This window comes from Conger conger, chromosome 4 (genome assembly GCF_963514075.1).
Source record: "Conger conger chromosome 4, fConCon1.1, whole genome shotgun sequence".
In the NCBI taxonomy this organism is placed as follows: domain Eukaryota; kingdom Metazoa; phylum Chordata; class Actinopteri; order Anguilliformes; family Congridae; genus Conger; species Conger conger.
The window spans coordinates 48,028,434-48,047,706 of NC_083763.1; the positions used below are offsets into that span (position 1 = coordinate 48,028,434).

General features: G+C 40.8%; 1 protein-coding gene across 1 annotated transcript in view; it reads right to left on the minus strand.

Annotated features, from left to right (window-relative positions):
• LOC133125836 (polyunsaturated fatty acid 5-lipoxygenase-like) overlaps positions 1-18,918 on the minus strand; it is a 32,562-nt gene extending 13,644 nt beyond the window's left edge. Inside the window, exons 1-10 of the mRNA XM_061237512.1 lie at positions 18,667-18,918; positions 18,079-18,262; positions 13,290-13,358; positions 13,089-13,112; positions 4,626-4,728; positions 3,732-3,764; positions 3,042-3,161; positions 1,953-2,053; positions 1,378-1,535; positions 744-881 (exon numbers count right to left, since the gene is read on the minus strand). Of these exons, the coding sequence (XP_061093496.1) occupies positions 744-881; positions 1,378-1,535; positions 1,953-2,053; positions 3,042-3,161; positions 3,732-3,764; positions 4,626-4,728; positions 13,089-13,112; positions 13,290-13,358; positions 18,079-18,262; positions 18,667-18,768 (1,032 nt within the window). The 5' untranslated portion in view covers positions 18,769-18,918. The remainder of the gene's footprint in view (positions 1-743; positions 882-1,377; positions 1,536-1,952; positions 2,054-3,041; positions 3,162-3,731; positions 3,765-4,625; positions 4,729-13,088; positions 13,113-13,289; positions 13,359-18,078; positions 18,263-18,666) is intronic.
• Between the last annotated feature and the right edge of the window lie 355 nt (positions 18,919-19,273).

The window sequence follows — 19,273 nt, forward strand, 5'->3', positions numbered from 1 at the left end:
AGTCGCTCCATGCCGCACGAGCAGCCTCCCTCTCCTCTGTCCTCATTCTTCTAGATCTCTCTGCTGCCTTTGACACTGTGGATCACTCCATCCTCCTGTCCGCCCTGTCAGCAACGGGCATCTGTGGCACAGCCCTGGACTGGATTGAGTCCTACCTCTTTGGTCGCTCCTTCCAGGTTGCCTGGGCTGGTACGGTATTGACACCTCGGCCCCTTGCCACAGGAGTTCCCCAGGGCTCAGTCCTAGGCCCGCTTCTTCTTTCTCTTTACACTCCTTCCCTTGGCCCTGTGATCACTGCACATGGGCTATCCTACCACTGCTATGCGGATGATACCCAACTCTTCGTCTTGTTCCCGCCGTCTGATACGCAGGTTTCTGCCCGTATCTCTGCTTGCCTGAGTGACATCCAGAGCTGGATGGACAACCACTATCTAAAGCTCAACCCAGGCAAGACTGAAATGATATTCATCCCTGCTAATACCTCTCCCCACCTGGATATCTCCATTTCCCTCGGGGATACCACACTCACACCATCACCCAGTGCAAGGAACCTCGGCGTGGTGATGGACCACAGACTGTCCCTTTCCGCGAACATTGTGGCGGTGACCCGGTCATGCAGGTTCTTCCTATACAACACTCACCCCCTACTCGACCCAGCTCCTGGTCCAAGTGATGGTTCTGTCCCGCCTGGACTATTGCAATTCACACAAACTTAGTTTGAAAGTCTTATGCAATGAATTTACCTGTATGGCAATAGGCTTTAGCTCCTCCTCAGTCTGTAGAAGCAGCACAATGGGTGCAGCCAAGAACTGTGGTGTCTTCTTGAGTATATCTCCCCTGTCATCCAGTATCCCATAGTCCACCACATAGATGCTTCCATTCTAGTGTAACAGAAGTGGATTCAGTAGGCATGAATCTGTTCTATGTTTTGCAGTGAGGCTGATGGAATTCAGAATCACAACATCTGGTTCTGGAACTCATTTTTTCATGTTTTGCAAAGTTCACCCATTTGACACATTATGAAATATACATAATTTTGCATTTTTACTAACTCCACCATTCAGATGAAATACTGCTTCATCCTACACAAGCACATTCTATTTGTTCCAGCAAGTCCTTTTTTCATTGAAATTGTTTTACAGGACTGAGGATATTAGTACAAGTTATTTTGAAGGCCAGGATTCTTTACAACAAAAATTACTATTATTATTGTTATTAATTATTATTATTATTATTATTATTATTATTATTATTATTATTATTGCAACAATGATTTATGTTTAATACACATTAACATTTAGAGCAAGTGGCTGTTAAAAAATCACATATTAACAATATCTGTATAAAGTTTTACCAAGCAATGCAACAGCATCTCACCTGGATATTTTCCTTAATATCAGGGTACACCTTTTCCAAAGTCTCCATTGGAATTTTCTGCTGATCTTCTGTGTACCTCTTGATCATTATTGGGTTACAACCATTCAGAAACAGGTGGCCAAAAAAACCATCATTCTTCCAGTTTTGTGAGATGTATGCTATAATACAGAAATGTGTCACTTAAAATGTTATATTACCACATGCTCCTCAGACTCAGACATTTTAAAAATGTTTTAGGGTGTACATTACTGCTTCACATTCCTTTTCTCTGAAGAGATTCACTCAGATGGTGATCATGACATATTGTAACTCTGAATATGTGTCAAGATTTAGTGAAATCCAATCCTTTACTTAAATATACAACAGCAAAATAAGACATTATTTATTTTGTTGTTGATTATTAAATATAAGTGTCAAAATGTTTGATGTATGTTATTTAAAACAAGTTCCTAATTGACTAAGAACTGAATAATATGATTTGATTAAAAGCTCTAGCATTGAAAAGAACTGCAATAACTGCTCAAGAATGACATGGTTTTTATGTTAAACTTATGTAAGAGCTGAAGTTGACTAACCTGCTTTTTTGCTCGGAAACCAAAACACATTCCTGATGTCATCAATTTTCTTCCACTTGCGGCAAAAGTTCCAAAGTCTCCGGAAAATTGTCTCTGCCTCACTTAATTATTAGACACATGTACAAAAGATGGCAATTGTGATTAAAACAGACTACATTTAGACTGCAATTGTCATTAATTGTCAGCCACATTCAAAAAGCTTAAGAAGAATATTCTGTTTCTTCTTAAATATATAGACTGAAATTTTGGTGTCTCAAAACAAATATTTTGTTTGTCAATTATCAAGGACGAATATGAACATGAATTGAATGACCTCTTATTCTTATTTAACCAGGCCAGAGTAGTATATAATATATAATGTAATTAGCTGCTAGTGAGTCTCATGGGATTTACATGCCTCTGAGCATTTCTTTGAGAACCACAATTATGCTCTCACAAGCACACCTTGCTGTAAAACCAAATTATCACTGAGGTGTGAAAGGGAAGCTTAGACTTTAACAACCTAGATCCTGACATGAGACTGACGGAAGAACAGGCTTGTTTGCTCAAGAAATGGGTTTGAAAACCACATTCACTGAATACAAAAACATATTAAACAGCTTTGCATAAAACCAACAACTATAACAAAGATAATATCTCCAGGGAAAGTAAACAATGGCCATTCTAGCAATTTAGCACATTTTTAGAATGAGAAACTATAATGCATTTGGTCCTTTGCCGGAAAGCACATTGACATTACTTTATTTTTTCGATAAGGTATCTTTTGCGAATTTCCAAAATTCAGAGAAGGTGAGGTCTGCTTGTTTTATCACCTATGTTACAGAATAAGTTGTCACGAAAGCAATGGTATCTTAAAATGGGTATACAGATAGAACCATGAGTTTTAATGCTTTCATAGTGATTGAAAATTTCACCCTGAAAAAAAAAAACCCCTCACTGGCCCAGCCCATTTTCAGAATTATTAACCATATACTCACTCAAAATGTTTGTTTGATCAGAATTTCTTTGTTGTAGATGTATAAGAGTATAACTGTTGACAGTCTGCTATTATAGTGAGCAATGAGGTGAAAAGATTGGATTTCCACTTACATCTTGACTGCATTGCGAACCAATGTAAAAATCTTGCCAAACTCAAACCACAGTTCTCTTGGCAAGTCAAAGAAGTTCCCTCCTTTCACGAAACCTGGGAGGCCAGGTTTGTGAGTGAAACTATAAAGAAAAGACATAACATAGAACATATTTTAACATGTATTTCAAAATCAAAAATATTGAATTGAATAAGGCAAAAACACTTGATAGCATTTCCCTGAATTGGGCTCCCTTCAAGTAACTTAAATATAATAACTTTATTGACAATTCTGCATGGGAAATGAAAAGAAGAAATGTTTAATTAACTGGAGTTGAAATCAACTGAAGTCTGCAAGGGCCCTATTCAGACTTATGTACTTGCTTAAGCATGTTTTGGAGTTATAGGAAAAGCAAACTCTATATCTAATGGTAAATATAATACAAGTTAGACTGAACCACTGATCTTGTGGCATTTATAGTAGGTGATTTTACTGCTGCAGTGGTGATGATGATGATGATGATGATGATGATGAGATCTACAATTCTGCTTAAACCATCATTTAGACTTAAAATTGTCAATGGTGAGAAAATTCTTTGAACCTAATTATATTATGTTCATCATTCTTCAGAGAAAATCTGATCTGCATAGACCCATATACTGTATATACAGTACATCTGAGAAATGCAGATTATGAATCTTTAAATACTTACTGCAACTGCTCGGGGAAAATGCTGATGATGCCCCTACAAAGCAAAGTATATATTTTGTTTCAGAAATTATATAAGAATGACTTGATTGAAAGAATGGTAAATGGTTGGCATTTATATAGCACCTTTATCCAAAGCGCTGTACAATTGATGCTTCTCATTCACCCATTCATACACACACTCACACACCAACAGCGATTGGCTGCCATGCAAGGCACCGACCAGCTCATCAGGAGCATTTAGGGGTTAGGTGTCTTGCTCAGGGACACTTCGACACAGCCCGGGCGGGATCGAACCAGCAACCCTCCGACTGCCAGACGACTGCTCTTACTGCCTGAGCCATGTCACCCCATAGACAAACATTGTAGTGCATCTGCCTCTGGGGAAAGATGGCCTTTGTCCATGATGCTTCTTTTTACTAGCACCAGCGCCTTTTTTCAATAATTTTCCATAGGGAGAGAGCGCATGTGAAAATAGTTCAAAATAGTTAAAATTTTCAGAAAGGTGTGGTGGTCGTCAATTGTAATGATCCGACCAATCACAGCTTAGATGGGGCGGGACTTAAAAGCACCCTAATGACTCTAAGCATTTATCCGTACTATGGCAAGCATGTATGAGTTCAACTCATTCTTGAACTCATGTCGAAAACGCTAAATATATAAATAAACAAACAAACAAACAAACAAAAAAGAGCGATATCTTCCGGGAATGCACGGACAGTATACGTTAGAATGTTGAGGCGAGATGTTGTCAGAGATGTTTCTGCCAGAAAACAAGCATAGTGGACACAGGACCTTAATGTATATTATTACAATGGTAATTAAATAATATTGACCTTCATTATAATTTGATACTACATTTCATTTCTCACAAACATTGAGGAATACTTGTACTTACAGTAAGAAACTGAGAAAGATATTGCTTGTAGAACTTTTCTGAGAAGGTTTTTCCACGACAATGTTTCTTCTAGCCATCATAGGAACTGCCTCTGGGACTGGGTCTAAACATAGAAAGGATTTTCATTTTCATTTTCCCATCCGGCATTTGAGCTTATGAAATAGCTCATATCAGCTTTAAAAATAGCTTTTATATACTTTTTTATCCGTATGTAAAAAAAGTTTTTGACAAATTTTCAAGAAGAAATGGCTTTACATTTGTTTTTAGACCAGATTGGGAGTGTTATCACAATCTTTTTGGTGTATACAGTACAAGAACGAGTGACAACTTCAAAACATACATTCTGATGGAACCAGCAATCCCACGAAAAAAGATTTTTTACAAAAAATTGAATTGCACTTATGATGACTATGATTAGAACAACACCTCGTGTATTTTACAAGTTATGGATGTGTTGCTTTAATTTGTGGAAGAACCTATGCACTTGTAAATCGCTTTGGATTAAAAGCATCTGCCAAATGACAAAAAAAGAAGAACTTTGGCTGTTTTCTATTTTACATGTAGTATTGATGAATATGCTTTAACTGTACCTCCTCTTCGCACTTTTACTTGTGTTTGATCTGCACTTCGTTGTATGTCGCTCTGCATAAGAGCGTCTGCTAAATGCCATATAATGTAATGTAATGTAACTGTAATGATAGCGTAACATTTGTGCAGTGCTGGGTAGACTATGTAGACGATGTGGATTATAAAAATCTAGCACAAAAATGTCGTACTTGTAATTAAATTACTTTACATTAGAAAACACTAGTAATTACATCAGTTACTTTGTATGAATATAATTTAATTAGACGTGGTAAATGTATTCTAATGTATTACAATTAGGTGTGCTAAATCCCTCCCCCCTTTTGTAGCCCTCCCAGTTGGTTCTTGAACCATTCAAATGCAAATAACCCCCCACACCCCTCCCTAGAAACAATTAAAATAATTTTATAGCCATCCGCAGACATTAGTTCTGAAGCCTTTCAGATGAAAATGTATACTGGTTTAGCTTGTCAGTCTGAGCTGAGTTGGTGAAGTGTGATACAAGTTAGGGTTTTTTTTATTGACCATAACTTTGTCAGGCCAATAAAGTCACTTACATTTAAAAATTGTGGAATGGTTTTGTGAAGTAATAACATTACATGAAGATATTAATAGCTGTAAGCGCTCAAATGTTCTGCTAGTTTGCTAGCTAGCGTTACTAGCTATGTGACATTCTGAAATTAATTTATTCCATGACCAGAAGGAGCTGGCCCCCGGAAGCAAGACCCAAGACGACGTTCACTATTGGCCAGGGCCTGTGGCAGTTCACAGGCATACAATTCAGCTCTGCAACGTGCCAGTAACCTTTGAGAATCTCATGGAGAGAGTGCTAACTGATGTGAATGGTAAATGGTTGGAATTTATATAGCACCTTTATCCAAAGCGCTGTACAATTGATGCTTCTCATTCACCCATTCATACACACACTCACACACCAACGGCGATTGGCTGCCATGCAAGGCGCCAACCAGCTCGTCAGGAGCATTTGGGGGTTAGGTGTCTTGCTCAGGGACACTTCGACACAGCCCGGGCGGGGGATAGAACCGGCAACCCTCCAACTGCCAGACAACTGCTCTCACTGCTTGAGCCATGTCGCCACAGTGACGTGCCCCGAAACCACTGTGTCGTATACCTTGACAATCTGCTGGTGTAAGGGAACGGGATCGGAGGTCTAAACGCGACCGAGCTGGGTTCTACAACCCAACAGAGCTGGTCTTGCATGTCATCATGAATCAATCAATGGGTGAATGAGAAGCATCAATTGTACAGCGCTTTGGATAAAGGCACTATATAAATTCCAACCATTTACCATTTACATTAACCCTGTAATTCAACTGACGATGCAGGAATACTAACACAGAGGTAAGAAGTGTACACAAAACAGCAACAGGGATCTCAGTCACGGAACCCCCAGCTCATTGGTGAGTTCGCAAAACTCTCATCTGAGAAGGGCAATACTCCAACGACCATGTACACCACTTGATTTTTAGGAAAGTCAGCAACCAGAGATATTCACCAGACGGTCGACTCGGCTGAACAGACCGTGCAGGAGACTTACGAGAAAGCAAGCTAAAAACACGAGCAGCACCGAGGGTCTCCCGCTCTCCACCGAGAGGGGTGAACTCTCCAAAACACGTGTCATTAACCTTAGTGTAACACAAAGCAGATCGGCACTAAGAAGGATCATGCGAACGTAACGTAACTACACCATCCGCCACCAGTTGCGAATAGCGACTTCGTGCTGTATATCCAATGACCAACAAAGACGACAACAACCATGAAAACAATGCATTTAAAAAGTGACAAAACCAAATACACTGGGAGCAATAATTATCTGATCCCTTGCTGATTTTGTAGGTTTGCCCAATTACAAAGAATGGAACTGTGTAGAATTTTAATCATAGGTAAAAGATGTAACGAGTTGACACAGGTGTTTTGGGTAATGAGTTGAGATTAGGAGTGCTTCTTAATGGAAAACTAACTGGTCTGTGGGAGCCAGAATTATTGCTGATTGGAAGGGGATCAAATACTTGAATGTGAAAATATGATATTAAATTTATAAAATGTATATGATGTTGTTATTGTGGATTATTTTGTGATATTCTGTCTCTCAATGTTAAAATGTACCTATGATTAAAATTCTACACAGTTCCATTCTTTGTAAGTGGGTAAACCTACAAAATCAGCAAGGGATCAAATAATTATTGCTCCCAATGTACCTCGCTATACTAAAGTAAACGTCAGAAGGCTGCCAAGCTGGGAAGCCGCACTCTACTGGAAAGACACAAAATGGCACCAAGACCAATATCCACCTACGGAAAGAGAAAGTATTGACCTCCCCTTAGGCTTGATCAAAACTGTTGGGAGTCTGAACCAATCTTAATTACCAGCGGGTCTCAGTACTCCTGGGTCCACTTTAACTTTGCCTAAAGCTCCTTACTTCCCTTTTAAACAAGGCGGAATCAAACTATGTGGACAAATAGCAAATGAGAGAAAGCTTGCGGAACAAGGGTGCAATAACCTCAAAAATCGAACTGTTGGCGTAGACCGTAGGAATCAGCAAACGGGGTCTCAAACTCCCTGAGGAATCCTGTCTTCCACCGGTCCTGTGTCTAACATTTGTGCACCAAAATAAAATGTGAAAGTGAAGATGTGGTAGACTCCTCACTACCCTAAGTTGACGGAGAATTGCTACGTGTTTAGCTTCCATAGACTCCGTCACAAAAGGTAAGTAAGAATCTTCAGTCACCCTTCACACAATGCACAAATGGAACTAAAATAACGTGCTATGGGGAATGTAACAAACAAGCCACGATTTAAAGAGAAACTGGGTTTAAATAGACAGGCACATAGCTTACATTACATTACATTAATGGTATTTTGGCAAATGCTCTTATCCAGAGCAACGTACAGTTGATTAGACTAAGCAGGAGACAATCCTTCCCTGGAGCAATGCAGGGTTAAGGGCCTTGCTCAAGGGCCCAACGGCTGTGCGGATGTTATTGTGGCTACATCGGGGATCGAACAACCAACCTTGCGGGTACCAGTCCTGTACCTTAACCACTACGCTACAGGCCACCATAGCTAGCCTTGATCAGTAATCAGATCCCACGCGGCAGGCAATTATAATCATTCATCAGCACGAGGGCATTGATTACCTAATTGCCATTCATTGCCGAAGTTAAATTAATTACCAAAATAGGACAAAATGTGACAATGACGCCATCTAGGTAATGTCTGGAAAACCTAGCTGAATCCCGACCAGAACCATGACAGCTGGTGCATGCAATAGACTTCAGCCACACCCTGACCCTCCTCCGTGAGGTCTTTACTGCCATCTGCCAAACTGGGCTACGCCTGAGCCCTAAAAAGTGCAATCTGCTGAGGCGAGAAAATACTTCCCTGGGGCATGTGATGACTGCTGGTGCCGTGTACAGCAAGGGACTGATGTACCACAGCTGCTGGTGCCATGGGGGCTCCGGCCTTTAGCCCTGCGGCTTGTTCAAGAGCACTTTGGGATTGCCAAGACGCTCCATCGACTGGTGCAACCGAGACTTGGAACTGTTTGTGCACTGCTGCGATGCCTGCACTGCCCAGAAAGGGCCCACACAATGCTCACAAGCCCCCCTGCAACAGTACTTAGTGGGGGCTCTCATGGAGCATGTGGGGGTCCATGTGCTGGACCCCTTCCCCACCACTGACTCGGGGAACCAGTATGTCCTTGTGACCATGGACTATTTTACCAAGTGGCCAGAGGCATATGCGGTCCCCGACCAAAGTGCAGCGACCACGGCTAACACATACTAACAACACTGGTGCTGTGGGGTTACAGAACAGCAATGCAAGAGTCCACTCAGTGCATGCCCGCCCTCCTGCTGTTTGGCTGGGACTACGGTGGACCCCGGTGGACTCGCAAATCAACTCAGGGATACATTGGCTGGTGTGGGACTGGTGACCGGATATGGGTATACACACCCCACTGCAAGAAGGGGGTGTCCCCAAAATTGACGTGTCATTGAGAGGGGCCGTGCCCCGTCCTGGCCAAGGTCTCCGACGTGGTCTACCGGGCGTGCACCAAGACCTGGACACGAGTGCTGTTCCTCCACCATGACCGACTACCACCTTATGACTGCTAGTGGAGACCACGGCTCAGGACGTTGAGGCATCCCCCTCCCTACCCGAGGGCCCGGGGACACCCCTCGACATACAATCCGCAGCTCACCCGGTGAGTATAGCCCTAGTTGCCTGCGGCGATTGCCGTAGCGACTAAAATACTTTTGTGAAGACTCAGGAGGGGGCAATGTGGTGTTTGGAGGTTCGCTAAGTCAGCCACTTCCGTGTTGGCAACATGACTTTTTAATTACTCAAGCGCTGCTGCCTAAAATTGTCAATGAAAATGTGTTAGTTGACTTGCGAACGATGTCAGCGTTTAATAAAATGTGTGCATGTATGTTAAAAGTACATTTTAATCTGTGTGGGGTTTGCAGGTGATCGGCTCAGCTGCCATTTAAACGTTGTACTGTGTTGAAACCTGACTGCTTGATCATGTGATTCCTGAGCAATAAAACCATTGAACTTCAATTCCTGGTCAGTTTCGTGATGGAGCCCCACCACAGTACAATATTCCACTCTATTCATGAAGACCACCTTCATAGGTAATCATGCCATTGATTCTGTGCGCATTTACTGTTGGTATTTGGAATTATGGGATATTGGCCATAATCGGCATTCAATTCAATACATGGCACTATTTAAAAATTTCAATCAAACTCAAAAAGCATATGATTCTTGAAGACCACTAGCCAAGGTGTACATGCCATTGTGAATTTTTGCTGTTGGAATTTGGAATTATGGGATTGCAAATTCCTCCAAAATGGTGTAAGGGTAATTTTCTTAATTGATTCTTAGTTAACAATATGTGTTAACAAAGACAATCACATGATTACAAATTACTTCTTAGTGATAATCCTTATTACTATTAGACCAATTCCGAATTAAGTGCTTACTAGAAGTCTTTCTCTGTCCCTCTCCCAGCAGACAGACAGCCTTTGACCTTAATGTCTCTGCTTCTCAGCTAGCACATTCTGGTCTTACAGCAAGGTCAACAAGGGGTATTCAGAAGACAAAATACTGTTAAAGGTTCGTGGCCAGCTTCATGTCTTTTTGTTTTGGTAAAGCCCCCCCTTCTGGAAAAGTTTGTATAAGAGTCTCACTATGTCTGATTCAAATCAGCAAGCCAGTAAGCTTTCTCACATTCTGTCATTCCTTTGCAAATAAATACGAATTTACTGGGATCTATTTCATCAGACGATGCTCACCTGTGAAATGTCAAAAAGGGCATTTTTCCCTAACAATGGCAATCGTATTCAATTCAAATATAATAAATCAAATTATTTTCAGAGGCGGCACGGATGGTGCAGTGGGTAGCACTGCTGCCTCACAGCAAGGAGGTCCTGGGTTCAAATCCCTGTCGGCCGGGGCCTCTCTGTGCGGAGTTTGCATGTTCTCCCCGTGTCTGCGTGGGTTTCCTCCGGGTACTCCGGTTTCCTCCCACAGTCCAAAAACATGCAGGTTAGGCTGATTGGAGAGTCTAAATTGCCCATAGGTATGAGTGTGTGTGTGAATGGTGTGTGTGCCCTGTGATGGACTGGCGACCTGTCCAGGGTATATTCCTGCCTTTCGCCCAATGTATGCTGGGATAGGCTCCAGCCCCCCTGCAACCCTGATCAGGATAAGCAGGTTAAGATAATGGATGGATGGATGGAAATTATTTTCAGTAAAACCCATGATATTCCTGAAGAAAGTCATCCTACGTATGAACTCCATTGATTATGTGCATTTTAACTGCATCAATTTGAAATTATGGGATGGCAAACTTTGCCATATTTGCCATACATGTCATTACATTTATGGAAAAATCCATAGAAATATGAACAAAATGCAGTCTTGAAGAGTGTGATGCCAGCCCTATTCATATAGGCTTAAATTTACTGTACAAACCTGAAATTATGGGATTGCAAAGTCCTCCAAAATGGTAATTGAATTCAATTCATGACATTATATAAAAATATATACATAAACTGTAATGTTCCTGTCTGTTTGTTTATTGTAATTCTGGTTATTTATGATTATTTCCTATCTGGTTTATTGTGATCCATTACAGTCCATTGCATTCGTCATCCCCTCTTATGTCTGTGTCTATATGTTCTTGACCCCTGTCTGCTTGCTGCACTATTCAGGTGGTTTCGGAGATTTCCGGGTTTCAACGATTCCTTCCCAGTCTCGTATTTTCTTTCTTCCTGCTTTTTCGCTAGTTCATGTTGTATAGCACTAATCTTACTAATAACAACTAACAGATATTGTCAGTACTAATTATATTAACACACTATTTGTCTGTCTAACTAATTAACTAACAGTCACTTATTTTGGGTAATTTAGATTTAAGCACGTAATTTACAAATTTACTCATGCTATCTCCCATTTCAATTCTGCTCTGTAACTCCACCTCTCTGTTCTATCACTGATTACTTGCTTAGTTTCAGGTGCACCTGCCTCTCGCTATCACTACGTCTCCTAACTCTATGCAAATGCCACTCCCTAATCCGGAGCCATCTGTATTACTTGTTGGTTTATGTTCACCTTTTCGTTTCTCCCTTGTTATTGTATCATTACCCTATTATGTTTTCCACCTGTTGTCTTTGTTTAGCCCAGCTCTCTCTTGAGCCCCGCCTAGTTTGTCACCTTCCCTCATGTATTTAAACCTGAGTCTCTGCATTGTTCTTTGTCAGAATGTTGATCCTATTTCAGTTGCCGATTTCTAGTAAGGCTGATTTATTGAGATTCTTGCAGACACCCCTTTGCCTGTTTTTCTGAGCTTGCCGGATCCCTTTGGTTTTGTTTGCCTATCTGATTACTTGGTTTTCATATTGATTTTCTACTTTCGTTGACATTGTTTTTGCCTAGCCCTTTTGTACCTCAGCCCTCTGATTTCCTGGATTTTTGACCATTGCTTTTATTTACTACTTTCCTTTTTGCATCTCAATTTGGCACGGTGTCTTGTAATCTCTTGGCTTGTGAGTTGGACTGTAATAAAGACAATGTTTTTGGATATCCCTTGGTCTGTGTTTGGGTCTTCGGAACCATACATAACATAAACAACTGTTTTCAGGAAATACCACTAAATTGTTGAATATTTTGCAATCCCATAATTAGAAATTCTGACAGTAAAAATGCACATAATAAATGACATGTATATCAACTTCAAGAATCGTATGGCTTTTCCAGAAAACCAACCTGAAAACAGTTTAAGAATAATAATTAATATGTCATGAATTGAATACAATTGCAATTTTGGAGGACTTTGAACCCCCGTAATTTGTACAGTAGCAATTCAGTGTTAATGGATGACTGGGTATGACTGGCATGGTATTCTCAAAGAATTTTTAAATAGCGCCACCTATTGAATACAATTACCCAGTATTGACAATTCATACTGTAAAAATGCACATAATCGGGTGTCTCGGTGGCGCAGCCTGTAGAGCACTGACCGCATGCTCATTGCGAGCCGCAACGTCGGCGGTTCGAATCTGACAGTCCGACATTTGTCACATGTCTTCCCCTCTCTCTCGCTCCCATTCTTCCTGTCTCTCTATACTTTTCACAAAATCACAATTTCTATTTTATTACTGTGGCTGCATTGTGAACTGCAAAGAATATTAACTTGGTATAAAATATAACATTTTAGCTATGTTGTCATACAGTAGCAGACCATTTGGGGGAATACATAGACAGAAAAAAAAGTGCAAAAGGGAAATGTGTTCATGGGGTTATATACAATAACCTTATACATGGTTAACATTAAATATTAGTGTGACTTACCTTTTTCATGCTGATGAATTGTTTCTGTGGAGAAAAACAATTTTTTTGTAATACTTGTTAATCTAAAAGCTATAGATCATTGTTGTTATGAAATTAATGACATCATTGACACAGCATCGACATTTCTGGTCCATCATTGTGGTTTTGTTGTTCATATATTGTAGTAAATAGTAAGAAGTGAACCATGTGTACACATTTTACCTTGAAATTTGCGATTTTTGCTCAAAGATTCCTTTCTCTCCTCAGAGGTATCATCGTGTGGTAACTTCGCTGTAATTTAAAATAAAAATTATGACAGTTAGTTTATTTGTTATTTTATGTAATTTATTATTTTTCATTATTCATATCTGGTCTTCTGTTTATTCGTCCATTACAGTTCATTGCAATCATCTTCCACTGTTATGTCTGTGTCTGTATGTTTCTGAGCCCAAGTCACTCCCCCGTCTGCGTGCTGCACTATTTGGGTGGTTTCTGAATTTTCCGGTTTCCTGTGATTCCTTCTCAATCTCGCTTGTTCCTATTTCCTTCTTTTTCTCTAGTTCATGTTGGAGATAGCACTAATATACTAATAACAACTAATACAGATTTTGTACAGTACTAATTATATTATCACACTGTCTGTCTAACTAACAAACTAACAGTCACTGGTTTTGGGTAATTATATCTAATCACATAAACTAACATACTAACTTTATCCCCAGTTTAGATTCTGCTCTTTAACTCTACCTCTCTATTCTATCATTAATTGCTTGCTTTGATTCAGCAAAGTGTTCACACCTGCTCCCTGCTCTCACTACGTCTCTTAAATCTTAACTGTGCAATTGTGTTCTCCCTAATCCTGAGCCGTTTGTATTACATGTGGGTCTGTGTGTATCCAGTCCGTTTCCCCCTTATTACTGTATTACTACCCATTCATGTTCCTCACCTCTTGTGTATTTGCGAAACCCTCCTCCCTCTTTTGCCATGCCTAGTATGTCGCTTCCCTTTGTGTATATAAACCCCAGTCTCTGTTATACCCACTGTCAGAACGTTGATCATTTTTCAGTTGCCGATTCTTTGTAAGCCTGATCATTGAGATTCCTGAAGACACTGGTTTTGATATTCTTTTTCTGCCTTCGTCAACTTTGTTTTTGTCGAGCCCTTTTGTACCTCAGCCCTTTGATTTCCTGGATTTTTGACCCCTGCTTTTGTTTACTACTATTCTTTTGCAACTCGATTTGACACTGTATCTTCTGATTACCGGGCTTTTGACATTGGACTGAATTAAAGACAACGTTTCTGCATATTCCCTGGTCTGCGCTTGGGCCTTCTGACCAGGATGGACCCAGCAGACCACTCCCAGCTGCAGTTTGTGCTGGGAAACCATGGAGCTGCATTGGGCCGTCAGCAGAAGCAATTGGATGCAGTCTCCCAACATCTGCAGTCCATCACCAGCTGCCTGGCCAACCTGACAACCACGCTTCACCCAATCCCAATTCCTGGCTACCTACTGCTCCACCAGCTCCGAGTACTCCACCTGCACCAGTGCGAGAACCCCGCCTACCCCCTCCAGAGAAATATGTCGGGGAGCCTGGAGGATGTCATCCCTTCCTTCTTCAGTGTCAACTCATCTTTCAGCTTCAGCCTACCATCTTCCCCACCAAGCAGGCCTAGGTAGCATACATCATTACGCAACTGATGGGGCAAGGCGAGACTCCTCTGCTTGCAGACTTCCAAGATGTTCGCTGCGGAAATGAAGCGGGTGTTCGATCGCTCTAAACCTGGCCACAAACCAGCCCGAGAGCTCCTGCGCATGCGCCAGGAGGGACACAGTGTGTCCGACTTCGCTATCGATTTCCAGACACTAGCGACATCTTGTGGATGGGAAAGCAAGGCACTGTACGACATGTTCCTCAATGGCCTTGCAGAGCGCATCAAGGATGAGCTGTTGATCTGGGAGCTGCCCGAAGATTTGGAGGAACTCATCGCACTGGCCATCTGGGTGGATACATGCCTCCGGGACTGCTAGCATTTCCGAGGTCTGGGTCACTCCAGGCGGTTCTACAACTCCAGAGCCAGCGGACACCTCCTACTCAAGCATCTGAGACTGAACTGATGCAAGTGGACCATACCGGTCTGTCCAAAGAGGAGAGGGATAGGACGATGAGTAACCAAGTGTGCCTCTACTGTGGGAAACCGGGGCACTTTGTCTGTATGTGCCTGTTAAAAGCCAACGCCCACTAGTGAGTAGAGGAGCACATTCCCCCATCACCCTGGGTCAGCCCTGGTTGGTCAAACACAACCCCGAGATGGACTGGAAAAGAGACAAGATTTTGGGTTGGAGCCCATTCTGTGCCGCTCAGTGTTTTCACCAGTTTTGTGTACCTGGATGACATTCTAATCCATTCCAGATCCAAGGAAGAACATGACATTCATTTCCGCAAGGTCCTTCAACGTCTTCTGGAGAATCGCCTCTTTGTAAAAGCAGAGAAGTGTGAGTTCCACTGCCCCACTACTTCTTTGTTGGGTTATATCGTTTCTGCAGGCAGTATCAGAATGGACCCCAAGAAGGTCACAGCAGTGGTCGAGTGGCCTCCATCAAGTAACCATAAGGAGCTGCAGAGTTTCCTGGGTTTCGCAAACTTCTACTGCAGGTTCATCCGCAATTACAGTACCATCGCCATTGCCCTCACATCCATCAAGAAGACCTTTCCAGTGGGATGTGAGAGCTAGGCATTCCTTAAATTTAAGGAGCATTTCACAACAGCCCCTATTCTTATCCATCCAGACCCCACCCTCCATTTGTAGTGGAGGTGGATGCCTCAAACATCGGGGTGGGGGATCTTCTGTCACAGCGCTATAACAAGTACAATAAAGTACATCGCTGTGCCTTCTTTCCTTGCCGCCTTTCTCCCACTGAAGATAATCATGACATCGGCAATTGGGAGCTGCTGGCAGTTAAACTAGCCAGCAGGAGACATTGGTTGGAGGGAGCCCAAATCCCTTTTCTGGTGTGGACTGACCACAAAAACTTGGAGAACTAAGAAACGGCTAAGCGACTCAACTCCCAGCAGGCCAGATGGGCTCTATTTTTTGCAAGATTTTATTTCACGCTTGCTTATGACCCCGGTCCGAAGAATGTCAAACCCGATGCCCTGTCTAGAAGATACAAGTTTTCCAGCAGGGACAGCATTCTAGCCGCCAGTTGTTTCATCAGTGCCATTCGACTCGAGATCGAGGACATCATACACAATGCCCAGAATGGTGAAGCTGGTCTGAGTAACTGTCCTGAAACTGATTATACATTCCTCCTGTGGGCAGATCTCAAGTGCTACAATGGGGACATTCTTCCCTTCTGTCCTGCCATCCCAGGATTGCATGCACAACCACCTTCATACAAAGAATTATTTATAAGCCTGATTAATTGAGATTCCTTATTTTCGAGGTTGCCTTGCCCCTTTGGTTTTGTTTGCACATTGGATTATTTAGTTTTGATATTCGTTTTCTGCTTTCATTGCCTAGCCCATTTGTACCTCAGCCCTTTGATTTCCTGGATTTTTGACCCCTGCTTTTGTTTACTACTATTCTTTTACAACTCGATTTGGCACTGTATATTCTGATTACCTGGCTTTTGACATTGGACTGAATTAAGTCCAATGTCAAAGCACTTGTAAATCGCTTTGGACTAAAAGTGTCTGCCAAATGACTAAAATGTAAAATGTAAATGTAAATGTAATTAAAGACAACATTTTTGCATATTCACTGGTCTGCGCTTGGGTCCTCTGAATGGTACATCACAGATATTAGGACATTCTGCAGACCTTCAATAGCATTTGAGTATGCATCTAGACCATTAAAGGACTACTTTTCAATAATAAAATGGACTGAATAACTTTTTTTCCATTTGACCTGGACCCAGTTTTTCAAGGCTTTTCTGAGAAGATAACAGTAATCGGTTTGGAATAAATCTTAATATTTGGTGTATCAACATGGATACATGTAACACTGATATTATTTGGTGATCCAACCCTACCTTCAATCATCTTAAATGTTGCTTTTACATTTTTCAAAGCTTCAAAGGCAAAAAAAGGATGGATTTGATGCCAAATATTGGGATAACCTTGATTCCTCTGGAAGGGTGGATACAGGCCTGCTTCGTTGAGATAAATTATGTTGATTTTGGGGAAATACTGCCTATCTTCCTTGAAAAAAATTAATTTCACTAAACATTTTACACCCTGAATATTGTATACTATTGTATACGTGCAAATAAATGTATGATAAAAGTAAGAACAATTTTTATGTGGCTTTAATTTTCTGTTAATAAGTATGTTCTTATTATTTGACCCAAAAATGGCAACATAGAGGTTAATCAAATGACTGAAAAGCTATGGCTATGCAGTGTACTAAATGCAGATTTCATTTTCTGCATTTAGTTTTTTGCTCCAGATTCAGTTTTGAAAAATGAGGCCCAGGTGATTATTGAAATTGAATGTGAAATGATGGTTCAAATTCAATATATATTCAAACTCTTCTGTTTAAAATACAATCATTATTTTAATTCTTATAAAGGGAAGACTTTATGAGACTTTACCACCTTCATATTATTAGAACTGAAGGTAATTTTGATCTAATATTCCAGCAAGGACATGCAGGTTAGAATAAGCAGCACAAACAGAATTCTTTAAAAGGAAAACACAACTATGGCTGAGCACCAAACAATTTAAATTCAATTAAATGTTCACATCACAGAAGGTTAACTTCACAGAAAGAAAGTCTTTATTTTAGTATCAGTCAGATTACAGCGTAGCAAATAGCCAGTGAGCAAACTGCCACCCTGTCCACTCCCAGGAGAGGATGTACAGAACCTCCATTGACCCTTTTGGCTACAAATCATGTCCCCACCTTTCTTTCACCTGGTACAACACAACCTTGACACAGCCCAATCGCATTGCTATACAAGGTTTGAATCTCAATTATTTTGCTGAACTCAGGGATTGATCATTCTTACCTGAATCTTCCTTGATGGTCAACCCAGCTGAGTCAATCCCCCTGAAGACAGGGAAGTAGAGTTCCTTCTCCGAGTCCAAGGAGGTAATGGTCACATACATGCAGCGCCATGATCTGAAAATACGACGCCAAGTTCTCTCCTGTCGTACGGTGATTTCCTTTGGTGTTTCGCTTAACTCAATTGTCTTGGGGGACAAGAATGATTAGTTACACAACAGCAGTGTATGGTGGATGAAAGTAGTGAGATTGAAAATAAAACTTTTTGTAAGCTGTTTTCAGGCTATTTTAAAATGTAATAATATATATAGGGTTACATATGTTTTTCATAAAATTATTTTATCCACTCTCAAAACAACACATACATTAACTTCAAAAAAATTTTATGCACACCCATATCTAATAGGAGAACACATTTTGTGCTACTTTCAACATAGTCTCTTAAAAAGTTACCTGTGCAACACATTAATTATATATTTATAAATTATATATTTGTAACACAAAAGTAGTAACTTTGACACAACATTGTCGTAAGTAACACAAACGTAGTATCACAAACAGGCTGTACAATTATGTATTCAAATTTACTTACAGTGTCACCTTGAATTAGATACTCTTTTTCCTGGCTATCTGAAAATTTGATGTAAACTCTGTCTGTTGGCCTTGGTTGAACTTTGACAATATATCTTGCCATTTCTTCTTGCTATAGTTTACCCAAGTGAGAAACATTTGCACCACTAACTCCTTTTATATTGTTTCCAGGATTCCACACCCAAGGAAGTGATATTTTTCAGTTCCATCACTGATTACCTGTTCTGGATTTCCCTGCAGCTGTATTCTCAGAAAATAAAACCCCTTTTAACTTATGATATGGATGATGGCTCATCTATATCGTTCCCAGCATTTTCACAATACTGTACCCTGTTGCATGTCATGTGAACATGAGATTTTTGTGGAAAAGCACATTTCAGTTCCTCCTCCAGTTCTTCCTCCTCTGCTTCTTCAGAAATTGATTTCAGTGTAGAGTACAACTAAAATAACTGAATAAATCCTTGTGAAATATGCCCTTAATTTCATTACAAACATCTTCTCTTCAAGAATCCTCCCTTTCAACGTAAAGATATGTTCAACAAATTCATCCTGGCTCCTCAGCCAACATTATAGCTCCCCAAAAGCTAGTGCCCTACATCTTTATGGAG